This window comes from Euleptes europaea, chromosome 7 (genome assembly GCF_029931775.1).
Source record: "Euleptes europaea isolate rEulEur1 chromosome 7, rEulEur1.hap1, whole genome shotgun sequence".
Taxonomy (NCBI): Eukaryota; Metazoa; Chordata; class Lepidosauria; order Squamata; family Sphaerodactylidae; genus Euleptes; species Euleptes europaea.
This window is the reverse complement of record NC_079318.1, coordinates 10,857,523-10,871,890: the sequence shown is the minus strand read 5'-3', so window position 1 is coordinate 10,871,890 and position 14,368 is coordinate 10,857,523. Positions and strand designations below refer to the sequence as shown.

Here is a 14,368-nt window from a genome sequence, read left to right as displayed (position 1 = left end):
GCATCTTCCTTCAGCTGGTATCTTTGTGCCCTCTGCTGGTGCTACACTGCAGACTGGATTGTGCAACTTAATCTGTAGAGAGCTAAATGTATGGCTGGTCTTTGCAAACAAAGTCTCTTAGTCCATTCCTGTCCCCTATGTAGTGATGGAGGAAGAGGAAGAAGAAGAAAAAGAGTTGGTTTTTATATGCCGACTTTCTCTGCCTTTTAAGGAGAATCAAACTGGCTAACAATCTCCTTCCCTTCCTCTCCTAACAACAGACACTTTGTGAGGAAGGTGGGGCTGAGACAGTTTAGAGAACTGTGACTAGCCCAAGGTCACCTAGCTGTGTAGGATGTGCAGGCTTCATGTGTAGGAGTGGGGAATCAAACCCAGTATTTCAAATTAGAGTCCACCGCTCCTAACCACTATGTCACACTGGACATTAGCTTAGGTGCCTTTCAAAAGGTTTCTACTAGTGTATGGGGATTTGTCAATAGCAATTATCATGGGGGGTCCATTTAGCTAAGAGGCATGATACCACAGAATACCCACACTCTATATAATAACTGAGGCAGGCTGCTGCCTTCAGGTTTGTGGGTTTCCCAGAAGAATCTGGCTGGATCCTTTTGGAAACAAGTGCTGTACTAGATGGACCCTCAGTCTAATCCAGTAAGTCTCTTTTACAATTATGATGATGACCAGAGGAGGCATAGCCAACTAGGTAACAATTGCAGCTGTACAGCTGTACCCAGAACAGCAAATTCCTGCAAATGGTGGCACTAGGTATTTTATTAATAAATATACGGTGGTCATCTTCAAGAATTTATTTCTATGGTAATGCCTTTTTCCTACTCTCTAGGACCAATGCTATTTCTCATATGGTACTCAGATTCATGGACAAATGAAGGTTAATAAATTGTGCCTTTGCAAGGTTAAAAACTGGATGCAGTTTGTCATCTAACTTTGACAATGGCTTCAGCTCCAGTTTATGGCTTAGAAGTCCAGATGGGATCTCTGGTTGGATACTTGCTTCGTCCAGTATGGAACAAGAAATCTACTAACAAACAACAGGATATGGGCTATCATTTCATCCCATGTGGAATAAAATAGGTCTTTTGATAATTCTAGGATCCTAACAAAGTTAGCCCCAAAGCAACTTAGTCTAGGGTTTCAAGACAACATCCTGCCTGACCTGTATACTATTGGTAAAATGAGCATTTTACCATAGAGGCAAATACACTTTAATATTTTTAACAGACTTGCACAGTAACCTGAGAAGCTTCTTAGCTAAACAAATAGTTGCATATTTATTTAATATTCCTTACAGCAGCTGAAATAGTAATCTTGGGCATGCCAGTGAGATATGGCATCTGTCCATCAAATATTTTGCTACAATTCTACAGTCAAATTGCAATCTAGTCTTCAGAAATCTGCTCAATGAATGCCATATTTTGGCAGCAAACTCTGTAGCTCCATTATAGAAGCCGGGTTTTTAAACACATTACACTCATGAAGGGCAACTCTCAGTTTATGAAATATTCAAGTTATCTTTTCTTCTCTACCTCCTCCCGCTTTCCACTCTTTCAGCATCTGGTTTTCATCTGCCAGTGTGTATTTTGGATTTTATTACACTACACTGAATATGTGGTATAACACCCTGAAATTAAGAGCAATTGCATATTTGCAGGGTTTATTAAACATTATTCACATATGAAATAATTGAAAGAGAGAAGGAATTAGTGGTTTAGCCTCAACATTAAATAATGAATTGAAGACTACTTAAATTACTACATGGTTTTAACATATAGAAAATTCAAAAAAAGGGGTTTTGAACAAGAACTTAAAGAGTTTATGGAAATATACCTTAAGAGTGACAGGTGGGTGGCAATATACCAGCAAAATAAAATGCGAGCCCAGTGGTACTTTCAAGACTAACAAAATTTATTCCAGCATAAACTTTTGAGAGTTGGAGCTCACTTCATGCATCTAATGAAGTGAGCTCTGTCTCATGAACATTTATGTGGCAATAAAATTTGTGGGTGCCACTAGACTCCTGTTTTATTTGTGAGGCTTCACATTTTGTTCTGAAAGGGAAAAAAACTTATTGGTGGGTATCTTCTCTCAGTTGGAAGATTGGTTCTCTTCTTAGCACAAAATCAAAGAGTCACACACACACACACATCTATACAGGCCAGTTTTCTCATACATTTTGTACTTGAAGGCCTATTTCACAACATTTTCTGGATCCAAAACTAACGACTTGTTTCTTAGGAGACAGTGCATTAGAAACTGCACCGGCATTAAAATGGGAGAACAGAACAAGGCAACACAAACACACAGAGAGGAAAGTACCATCTGAGTGTAGCAAGAACTCTTCCCAAATTAGGTAGGAATTATGGGGTGAATGGAGGTTACCTCCATCACTGCAATGTGAATAAATAAGAAATGATTGATGAAGGGCATTTCAGTAAAATCATGTCTTAGCTAGAGAGGATCCTGGGCTCAGGATTCTAGCTTTTCCTGAAACTCTGCCCTGCCCTGAGGTGTTCTTAAATCCTGCCCCAGATGTCTATCACATAGATTGAGAACCACTGATGCAGGACAAGAAGAAACGTTAGTAGAAACAGTCTCTAGTTAATGAGAAATTTTAACCAGTCTTCCAATTTGTTTCTAGATTATTTATCTTACACTCAAAAAGAGAGATACTTAAGGGGCCACTTCATCTGGTATGGACCTGTGTACCCATTAAGATATGTCCAGGCCTTTTATTGGTAGACCCTTTTTGTCCAGAAGTAAGGTTGGCGTTCATGAGATGACAGCCATTTTCAGTAATAGTGCCACAATTGTGGAATAGAATGGCAGAAGAACAACTATGTTTTCATTGTACTGAATCATAGAATCATAGAGTTGGAAGGGACCACCAGGGTCATAAAGTCCAACCCCCTGCACAATTCAGAAAATTCACAACTACCTCCCCCCCATCTGTATGAAGTAGTGAACTACTCTGAGATTCAGGAGACTGGGAGCGAAATATTTTAAAACAAAACAATCATATAAAAATCCCCTTATTACAAAAGATTAGCTAAATGCAGTTTAACTATTAAAATAAAATTTAAAAGTGTCTTAAAAAGCAAAACTACTGCTTGCAAAAAGCATTGCATGGTCCATACCAAATCCTCAGCTGTCACCGGCTGCCCGTTTTTGTTGTTAGCAACTACGATCTTCCCCAATCTTTCTTTCATATCTGACAGACTGGTGGTCAGCGCTAAGATTGCCATGATTTCACTTGCAACAGCAATATCAAATTGAGCCTGGAAAAAATTAAGATATATAAAGACAAAGGCACTTCAAGCTCTAATCCACACTTTTCCTTAACAGATGAGTCCAAAAACACTCCTAGATTTCCAATAGTTTGCTAGACCCTGGATAGCATATGACCGAAGTCTTTCCATCCAAAATGCTTACAGCCCAAGTTGCCTGCCCAGGAGGCCCTGATTTCTCACTCTAGAGGGATAGTCTAGCACTCCCAGTTAGCAGGCTGCAGATACAGGAGATCTTCAACCAATACTATTCTCTGCTTGTTCACACAGGTGCTGGGAACGGCAGGGTAATGAAGAAAAAGAAGAGTTGGTTTTTATATGCCAACTTTCTCAACCACTTAAGGAAGAATCAAACCAGCTTACAATCACCTTCCCTTCCCCTCCACACAACAGACACCCTGTGAGGCAGGTGGGGCTGAGAGAGCTCTAAGAGAGCTGTGGCTAGCCCAAGGTCACCCAGCTGACTTTACGTGCAGGAGTGCGGAAGCCAACCCAGTTCACCAGATTAGTGTCCGTGCTCGTGTGGAGGAGTGGGGAATCAAACCTGGTTCTCCAGATCAGAGTCCACCACTCCAAACCACCACTCTTAACCACTACACCACGCCGGCTCCATGGGAAGCTGTCACCAGAATGAGCCCTAACTAAGGTGGGGAAATGGGAGACATGTACCATGTGCAGCCTATGGGAAGAGGTACAAGCTCAGCCCATGAGGTTGCATCCAATATTGCCATCCCCTGCACAGCTATATGAAAGACAATGTTCCATCCCAGCTGTATCTCCCAGAAAATGTGTGTGTAAAGGGCTAGCCTGCACTTTTGCAACACTTCAGCCAGCATAACTGCTATCTGTTTCTCACATGGTATTTGACCCTTTGAGCTTTTCCACTGGCATAGGAGGGAGGAGAGGATGATCCTACCTGACTCCCCTCCTCACTGGTGTCCTGAAAGGCCTACAATCTCTCACCTCTCTTGCACCAGTAGAAAAACTGGCAGAATACTATCTACTGTGCTTAAAGTAGATTTTATTGTTCTACATGGAACACTTTCATAGATCTAGCACATTAAATTTGGACTCTGTATAGAAATAGGCTTATAATAAGTAATATACATGGGAGCCCTTTGTGCTAAAACATGTTGGGACTCATAAAATAAATAATATGTAATAAAGACCTGAGTTGACTTAGCGCTGATAACATGGTGAGAGTTTTAATTGCTAATTTTAGTTAAGATCTGCTTCCCAAGCCCTGATATCTGCAATTTACAGTCAGGGCTTTTTCAGGGGTGGAGACCCTCTGCCTTTGGACCCTGCCCTCCCCCGTGAGGTTTAAGTGGTGCCCTCATAACTGTATTTTAAGCATCACAACAAAATATTAATTTTTAGCTAGGTTTTAACTAAGGGTTTTTTAAATCTTTTTTTAGCTGTTCTATGGTAACAGCTTTTATTTTCCTTTCCCATCCCCCAGCATGCAAAACAGATACAAAATACTAATTGTGGTCAGTCATCTTTTTGACCATAGAGAATATTTCCAAAGAGCAGAACAGTGCATTTTTAGTTGCAACAGCTGCATTTACTTGACAACGGCTCTTTGCAGATGCAGCCTTGGCACAGTTGCTGCAGCCAGATGGGCAACAGGAACAGCAGCTCTTTTGGCAGGAAGTACATTTGCAATTTTTGCACTTGCAGGAACCAGCACAGGTACAAGAACCTCCAGCAGCGCAGGGGCAGCCTTGAGGATCCATCACACTTAGAGGCTGTTCACAGTTGATACCAACGGCTTGTAACAAAATATCAGAGTGGAGCAATCAGCTGTTCGTTCTATGGTCAGTTTTATAGATATTTTGGACTGCTCAATGATTGTTTTAATGGCTTATTTTTAATATTGATAATTTATGTTGTTGTATATGGATTTTAGGGAGGGAAGGCAGCATGATATAGCCCGATCTCATCAGATCTCAGAAGCTAAGCAGGGTCAGCCCTGGTTAGTATTTGGATGGGAGACCACCAAGGAATACCAGGGTTGCTGTGCAGAGGAAGGCACTGGCAAACCACCTCTGTTAGTCTCTTGCCTTGAAAACCCCATTAGGGGTCACCATAAGTCAGCTGTGACTTGACAGCACTTTACACACATATGGATTTTATGGAGGTTTTTTTTTTCTTGTGAGTCATCTCAAGAAGGTCTTTGGAGAAGTGGGATATACATTATATAAATAATGTTTACACCATTGATATTTTATTAACTCTTACTATCTATTGCAGTTACTTTTAAGCAGTTATTTTCCCACATACCAATGCAACATTGGTTATCATAGCTCACTTAAGAGAACACAGTATGAGAGGCCTTGATCTAATCCTACCTATCTTGCACCATAACACTACAAATTTATTCCTCATCTATCAGCTAACTGAAATAACAGCTAGAGAAAAAAATGTTAACATTTTTCGAAAGGTTATAAGAACATGACTTACCGGACGAGAAAAACCCTTCTCTGTACTGGCCTGCCCAATTGTTATTTTCCTAAGAAATCTGTCATTTGTATCCAGCACTGCAAGGAGGAAAGATTTTTTTTTTTTAACAAAAGGACAAATTATTTAAAAATGCTCCACTAATGCCCACTCCAAGGGCGCCATCTTCATATATCATTCTGTTGCAGGAATATATTTTGTTTTATGCATACCTTTTCTTTTCAAATAAATAATACATGACAATTTAAAACAATTCAAACAAATGCACTAATTTAGGAAATCAAAGCGGAGATGCATGACCTGATCTACCGTCTCTTTCGATTTTTATAAAAGGCAGTCTTGGGAGGCCCCAGTCTGGATCAGGACTGCAGCAAGGGCTGAGGGGAGCTGTATTTTATTTTTTTAGAGCAGCTTACATCCAAAGCACAGTTTCCAATCACAATCCAGTTAAAATACAGAAACACCATAGCAATAGATAAATATCATTAAAATCATATAGTGTATCTTAACAAATTCTACACATTAAAACCAAGAAATCCAACGATGCCTTTAATATTGGTACTAGTGGCATTGCAGCCAGGTGAAAAGGCAGAATTGGCCAACGCAGGGAGGCCAGCCATGACGGAGCCATCGCTGCCCTCAACCATAGGCCTGGTGGAACATCTCTGACTTGCAGGCCCTGCGGAATTGAGCTAAGTCCTGGGTCTCGTTTGACTGAGAGTTCCACCAGGCTGGAGCCAGAGCGGAAAAATATCTTTCTTCCTATGCCACCCCATTCTATTTGCCCCGTAGCAGGGAAACATACGGGAACTACATGGGCATGGGGCATGGGCATGACTCAGGAAGATGTAAGAATCTCTCTTCCCTCAACAGCACAGTCCCTTTCCAAATTACCCCCTGCACACAATATTTATGGATAATTAAAGAGACAGGAGACCAAATCACTGCTCTCCCATGTCTTACTTAGTTTGGCCCATAGTTATGTCAGATGTAGAGGCAAGAACCACAGAAACCAAGCCTTTGAAGCACGGCTCAGTTTGTGTTAACCACTTTACGTACTGAATGCGCATATTCTACACTGAAGGTTCTCTGGGGCACGCCTCACCTTCTTTTCTTTTTTCCCCCCTTCCATACTCTGGGAATTTTCTTTTTCTCCCCCTCCAGACTGTAATGGGACATCTGAAGTTTTAGGGGTTGAGGCACTCCAAACTTAAGTCAGAACTTGGCTAAGGAATTAAAAGCCTCGGGGGTTACAGATGAGAAAAAGGAAGCTCTCCAAGTGTAAAGGAGCTCTTGTGTCAAAATAGAAGTTGCTTAAGTTGTGGTTAAGAAAGAGACAGTGCCTACTGCACAGCCCCTCTGGTAAGTATCTGGGAGCAAGAGAGAAGCTGTGGTTAAACTGGCCAAGGCGTTTAGGAGGGTCACAGGCATGAATGTCTGGAAAACAGGGAAATAGCTTAGGTGTAGTAATTTTAGAATAGAAAGCAACATGCAGAGCTACTCCATTTATGGATGGTCGCTGTAACCTCCTTTATTCTCTGTTTCAGCCAGGATCTAACTTTTCAGTATGCACAATATCCCATTCCTTGGTAGCTCGATGCTGTTTCGATGCAAAACCAACCCGGGTCTTCCCGTTCCTCTGTTAATCCGACTTTCCCCTCTCCCCTGAGCTCAGCCCAGCTCAAAGCAGCATGCAGATGACTAAACAGGGAAAACACAGAAGATTGGCTTCTCTCACAGCCAATCACAAAGCCGTGTGTAAAGAGGTGGGGATTCAAGTGCTTCCTGCTTCTTGCTATTTCGGAGCTCTTTCTGAGCAAAAGAAAGGCTTTTTAAAAATGAGGCTTGGATTTCCCCCCCCCCTTCTTTCAGATTGCTCCATTTTTGTTGTTGTTGCTGTTCTTAAAATGCTTTTTTATGCAGCAGTTGGGTTAGGGGGAAGGAAATCTTCTCTCACGGTGAGCACTGCGAAGTAAGCCAATTACAGAGCTGCACTTAAAGGGGTGGGACTTGATTTGAGCTTGGAAGACTGCTTTTCTGTATTCATGGCTCGATTAGCACATAGTTTCGTTTCTGATCATTCAAGCCAATGCATACAGTTCCCCCAAATCAGGTTACATTAATGTGCAATGTCCAACCAGGGAGATCCAACCCATGCATAAAAGGCCCTAGTCTGAAGGAAGGTGAAACAGAAGGGATTAGGGGTTTTAAAATTTTGATTAAGCTCTTTCTTCACCTGTACAGATGAAACCATGCTTGCCTCAGACAAGATGTGGCCAGGACACACGCAGAAAGAACAGTTGCTTTGGGAAAGATGTAGCTGAACTTTTGATCTCCCCATTGAAAGCAATAGGAACATTTTAGGTCATCTAGCTCAATGGAAGCTCAGAGCAATCCCAGGAGAAGCAAGCACAGAGAGAAAAGACACCATCCAAAGAAACCAATCTTGTTTCAGCAGGAGTAAAGCTAAGCATGACTGTGGGTGCTAGCTTTCTCTTGCCATCCCTGAGAAGACCTGACGTACTCTCAGCCTGTGAAGTTACTGACTGGACACCCTGTAATTTTCGTTGGTACCCTTAATTCCTTTGGGTGAGGTAATATGATGAGTTTTGTTTGCCTTTACAGAGTTATTTGCTAGTGTAGTGCTTAATAAACTGGTGTGTGTGGCTGGTCTTGCTCTCTTTGGAGTTCTAAAAAAAACCTTCCAGCACTGCCTAGTCAGCAGAGTTGAGCTAAATGCAAAAAGAACAGCCACAAACGTCTATCTCACCGTCTTTTCTGGCATGCAAGTAGGACTCTGCCTAAGGAAGAGTTTAAAGACACAGTTACATTTTTACCCAGTTTTCCCTTCCTTTCTTCTCAGGTTGAGCTCCTGGCTGTCCAGGAATTTTGTGCATATTAGCTGAATCCACAACCAGAATATTGAAGGCACCCAAGTTTGGCAATGAATTGTACCGGTATCTCTCCCTCTCTTCCCCACAACAGCTTCAAAGGAGGGGTTAGAGATGGGAAAACTGGCATGGGAGTTTTCACACACACACACCTTACACACCTTCTCGTGTGTTGTTGCTTCAATCAGATTCAGAGCTTGCCACAGCTACTTTGAAGTAAGAGTAAAAAGTGCCAATCATCTGCATGACATATGGCTTAACCTGGTACCTTAGTGACTATTAAAACCTACCTCTTTGCCATGTTATTGTAGATATGTCTATGTCAAGTCGCACAAATTTGTGAATCTCTTCTGCCGTTAAAGTCTCAGGATCCGTTTTATTTATGCCCAGCCGCTGGGAGAAAATAAGCAGAGACTTGTTGATTAGATAGTTCCAGAAATGTATAGAGTATTCAAGTCATAAGACCCACCCTCAGAGGGCATGCTGTCCCTGTCACAGTCACAATTGTGGGTACAGAGGAGGTTACGTCACTCCTGCTACCACCTGCTGAGCTCAGTGCAGTGTAGCTGTTGCTATATCCACTAAATGGCCATGATAGAACTGTTTGTGTTTTTGGGTGGAAGTCCATCCTGAATGAGGTCATGTGAGCAAAACTATACTCATCTTAGTTTCTCATTTTATTTCTCAACTTCTCAAAAAGGTCAAACTAATCATCATCATCATCATCATCTTATAATTAAACTACTCATATATCATGGGGACAGAGCCAGCATCAAACCAAAAGAATGCCCAAACCATGGTCATTCTTTTGTAAAGTTAAGAAACGGCTACCAGCTAAATTAGCACATGCAATTTAAAACCCAGTTCCTAAATTATAAAATCTTAAATGGTCAGGATCCTCCATAGTTTTGGGTGTATATTTCTCCACTGGAACTCAGCCATAATTTATGGTGCACTAGAAGGAACTCTGTTCAAAATTCCATATATGCACAAGAGAAGAGTAAGGCCTGCTCAGCAGTAGAACAGTTATGAGGGTCTGGGGAAGAGGTAATCACTAAATGCTTCACTGTCCAGCTACTGACAGTGAGTTGTGAAGGACCTCACCTTGAAGCGAATGCTCATCTTGTGACTGAAGGCCCATGTGCCCAGCATAGCTATTCTTCATCCTTTTCTCCACATGTAGATTCCCTGGAGCCAGTCAATAATACCCCATTTGGTACTGAATGGAGGGGTTGCTGCTTCACCACAAAAAATTCACAAGGAGGTGGGGAAATGTTGGGGCAACAAAAGTGCCCATCTGTCAAAATTGGCTGGTTTTCTCACCACCCTGACCTCCCCAAGATTCTTTCGTCTGCCAGTTCCCTGGACAACAAGACTTCCTTTGGAGGTGAATAAGGTTTATATAGTTGATATTAAAAGTTCCTCATAGGACAAGAAATTGGACTGATAACCATCCATTGCCACCCAGCAGTTATCAAATATATTAAGTGGTACCATAAATTAACTCCTGGAAGGGATTGGTGCGAGCGAACATGTCACTTTCCATATATCAAAGCTGACCACAGAAGGAAAAGATTAGTAACCAGACACCCCTAATCAAATCATGTTCATTTCCCCTCTTATCAAATTCTGGCACAAATCAGGTGCCCATTCTTTGAAAGCAAATGTTTATCAGCGTTTTAAGCAACTGGCAATTATTTGTAGTGGAAAATTCTTTGCAACTGCAACATACACATGTAGCAATATCTGACAGCTACCTCTTCCTACATAAGCTGATAAGAACCACAGTTATATCTATTGTAATGTGCTATGAGCTGCTTTATAGAAAACTCAGAAGTTTCAGTTAGCACATCCTGCGGCTGCCTGACTTTTAACTACAGTGAGTCTCTTTGAACATATTAACCTGTTCTGAAGCAAATCCACTAGTTATCTAGTTACATTTGGGTTCACATTAAGGCAGGGGTGGGGAACCTCCGGCCCGCGGGCCGGATCCGGCCCGCGAGATCATTTTGTCTGGCCCCCGGCCCGCCTGCCGAGGCCGGGAGCTCCACAGCCCACCTGCCGAGGCCGGGGAGCTCCACGGAGCTAGCTGTCGCTAGCCAGGCCCTCATCGCAGCACTTCGGGCTTCACTGGGAAGCCAGAGCGCGTGCACACAAAGCTGAAGGTTGATTGGGTGATTGTGGGGGCGTTTCCTCCAAGTCTCCCTGCTTCCTGTTCCTTGCGAGAGAGAGAAAACACGTGCCTGGCCAGCTCTCTTGGCAGCCCAACTTTGTTTCTTTGCCCGTGCCCTACCGGCTTTTTCCAGGCGAGTGAGTGGCTTACCTTGAGTTCTTGCTGCGGCGAAGCCCCTGCCTTCATTCCTCCCCCCCCCGCTGCCTGCGCGCTTGCTCCACCATGGCCTCGAGTTCTTGGAGCGACAGAGGCCCCTGCCTCCATCCCCCCCACCGCCTGCGTGCTTGCCGTGCCACTTGCTGAGGGTCCCTGCCCAGCGCTCCCTCTGCTTGAGCCGCTGGCCCGTGCGCTTGCTGGCCGCCGCCAAAAGGTCCCCCACCAGCCCTCCCCGTGCTCCATTCCCCCGGCTTGCGCGCTGGTGAGTGCGTGTGTGCGCGAGATCCCTGGGCCGCTGGTGAGTGTGTGGGTGTGTGGAGGGGAAGCCTCCCACCCTCCCCTTTCTTTCTTTCTTTCTTTCTTTCTTTCTTTCTTTCTTTCTTTCTTTCTTTCTTTCTTTCTTTCCCTTCCCTTGCTGCGCCGCCGCCGCCAAAGAGCCCAGCCCTCCCTGTGGCCAATTTCCCCGGCCTGCGTGCTTGCTGCGCTGCCGCGGGAGGGTCCCCCCGCCCAGCCCTCCCCGTGTATGTGCGTGTGTGCGGAGATCCGCGGGCTGCTGGTGAGTGCTTGTGTGTGTGTGGGGGGGGACAAGCCTCCCACCCTCTCTTTCCTTCCTTCCTTTTTTTCTTTCTTTCCTTCCTTCCCTTCTTACTCTCCTCCCTTCCCTCTTCCCTTCTTTTTTCCCTTCCCTTCTTCCTTTCCTTCCTTCCCTTCTTTTCTTTCTTTCTTTCCTTCCTTCCTTCCCTCCCCTCTTTCTTTCTTTCTTTCTTTCTTTCTTTCTTTCTTTCTTTCTTTCTTTCTTTCCCTTCCCTTGCTGCGCCGCCGCCGCCAAAGGGCTCAGCCCTCCCTGTGTCCCATTTCCCCGGCCTGCGTGCTTGCTGCGCTGCCACAGGAGGGTCCCCCCGCCCAGCCCTCCCCGTGTATGTGCGTGTGTGCGGAGATCCGCGGGCTGCTGGTGAGTGCTTGTGTGTGTGGGGGGGACAAGCCTCCCACCCTCTCTTTCCTTCCTTTTTTTCTTTCCTTCCTCCCCTTCTTACTTTCCTCCCTTCCCTCCTTCCTGCCTTCCTTCTTCCCTTCTTTTTTCCCTTCCCTTCTTACTTTCCTTCCTTCCCTTCTTTCCTTCTTTCTTTCTTTCCTTCTTTCTTTCTTCCTTCCTTCCCCTTTCTTTCTTTCTTTCTTTCCCTCTTTCTTTCTTTCCCTTCTTTCTTTCCCTCTTTCTTTCCTTCTTTCTTTCTTTCCTTCCTTCCCCTCTTTCTTTCTTTCTTTTCTTCTTTCCTTCTTTCTTTCTTCCTTCCTTCCCCTCTTTCTTCCTTCCTTCCTCTCTTTCTTCCTTCCTTCCCCTCTTTCTTTCTTTCTTTCTTTCCCTCCTTCCTTCCTTCTTTCTTTCTTTCTTTCTTTCTTTCTTTTTCTTTCTTCCTTCCTTCCTTCCTTTCTTCCTTTCCCTTCTTTTCTTTCCTTCCTTCCTTCCCCTTTCTTTCTTTCTTTCTTTCTTTCTTTCTTTTTCTTTCTTTCTTTTTCTTTCTTTCTTTTTCTTTCTTTCTCTTTCTTTCTTTCTTTCTTTCTTTCTTTCTTTCTTTCTTTCTTTCTTTCTTTCTTTCTTTCTTTCTTTCCTTCTTTCCTTTTTTCTTTCTTTCTTGTAAACCTCCAGGTGGTGGCTGGAGATCTTGCAACCCTAGCCTCTTTCTCCCCCTCCCCCACACCGGGAGATCTATGCCTGATATGGCCCCCGAACGATGATATAAATGTGAAAATGGCTCTTGGCAGGAAAAAGGTTCCCCACCCCTGCATTAAGGCATGGGTTGTACTTCAAATTTTAAAAACCCACCACAGTCCATGTAATCTTTTATTATTGATGCAACACATAATACTGTGCAGGCTTTTGTGTTCACCAGAACTCTTAATCAGGCCAGACGTTACAAAAATAAAAAGAGTTGGTTTTTATATACCAATTTTCTCTATCTTTTAAGGAGAATTAAACCGGCTTACAATCTCCTTCTCTTCCTCTCCCCGGACACCTTGTGAGGTAGGTGAGGCTGAGAGAGTTCAAAGAGAGCTGTGACTAGCCCAAGGTCACCCAGCAGGCTTCATGTGGAGGAACAGGGAATCAAACCCGGTTCATCAGATTAGAGTCTGCCGCTCATGTGGAGGAGTGGGGAATCAAACCAGGTTCTCCAGATTAGAGTCCACACTCTTAACCACTCCACCACATTGGGAAAAGTAGATGTTTCAGGTCATGATATGAAGATCTCATCATGCCAGTATATGGTGGTTTTCTGGCAGGCAAAGAAACAACACATTTTAAATGGCTGCAGGCCAGGGGTGATAAAAGGCACTTCAAGACTTCACATTTCTAAAGGACCTTAGCTCCCTACATAAACCCATACTCCTGTTATACTCTTTGAGTCAGTTTTCACTCATAGTGCCCTCTGGTAGATCTGTACACTGATTTTATAGAACGGCCTGCCAGACGAGGTCAGGCGGATGCCATCAACAGCTTTCAGGAAGTCTTGTAAGGCTCTCCTCTTTTAAAGATAGTTTCAGAGGGCAGCCATATTGGTCTGCAGTAGAACAGCTAGATTTGAGTCCAGTAGCGCCTTGAGACCAACAAGACTTTCAGGTTTGAGCTTTCGAGAGTCAAAGCTCTGATGAAGTTTTTATTCTCAAAAGCTTTACACCCTGACCCTCAAAAGCTTATACCGTGAAAACCTTGTGGGTCTCTAAGGTGCTACTGGACTTGAATCTAGCTGCACTTTTAAAGAGTCTTTTATTATAGCTGGGTATTTTTGTATTTGTTAGGAATTCTTAGTTTTGCAGACAGTCCAATAGTAATTCTTAATCTGGCCATACATTTTTGATTTGTTGACAAATTGATGTATTTTTCTGATTTTAATGCATTTTTCATATTGTCATATTGTTAGCTGCCTAGATCCTTTAGGGAAAGGCAGTATAAAAAGACTTTAATAATTGAAAAAAAGAATTAAAACTTAGCCATACTCCAAAAAAAGTTTAACATCTAGGGCAGGCAACAGGTAGCTTCATGTAATGTAGCCCTGTTAATCTGCTAGTTGCATTGGGAGAACACATCTGCCATTCCAATAAAGAAAATCAGATAGACAAGTCCAAGATTATTCTACCTGTCTGCTCAATACCAAGGAAGATTACTAGCACAAAGAAGTGCCTGGCTTTTATTTGCAGGTTGCTCCAAACCCTGATGGAACTGAGTATCACAGTACTGGACTGGGTGAGAGAATGAAAGGTGTGAGGGCAGCACATGTATGCAAAGCGCCTTTACGGAGGATTCAGGCGAGCAGTTTTTCCCTTGATGACACACTTTTCCAGACTATCTAGGGGGAGCTTGCTAGCTTGTCTAAAAGACTGCAAATGTA

General features: G+C 43.4%; 1 protein-coding gene and 1 pseudogene across 1 annotated transcript in view; both read right to left on the bottom strand.

Moving 5' to 3' along the window:
* The window catches only part of MTHFD1L (methylenetetrahydrofolate dehydrogenase (NADP+ dependent) 1 like), a 188,239-nt gene that overhangs the window by 121,426 nt on the left and 52,445 nt on the right, over positions 1-14,368 (bottom strand). Inside the window, exons 12-14 of the mRNA XM_056853654.1 lie at positions 8,947-9,049; positions 5,769-5,845; positions 3,153-3,293 (exon numbers count right to left, since the gene is read on the bottom strand). Coding sequence (XP_056709632.1) covers positions 3,153-3,293; positions 5,769-5,845; positions 8,947-9,049 — 321 coding nt within the window. The remainder of the gene's footprint in view (positions 1-3,152; positions 3,294-5,768; positions 5,846-8,946; positions 9,050-14,368) is intronic.
* On the bottom strand, positions 4,851-5,041 carry LOC130481021 (metallothionein-like; annotated as a pseudogene).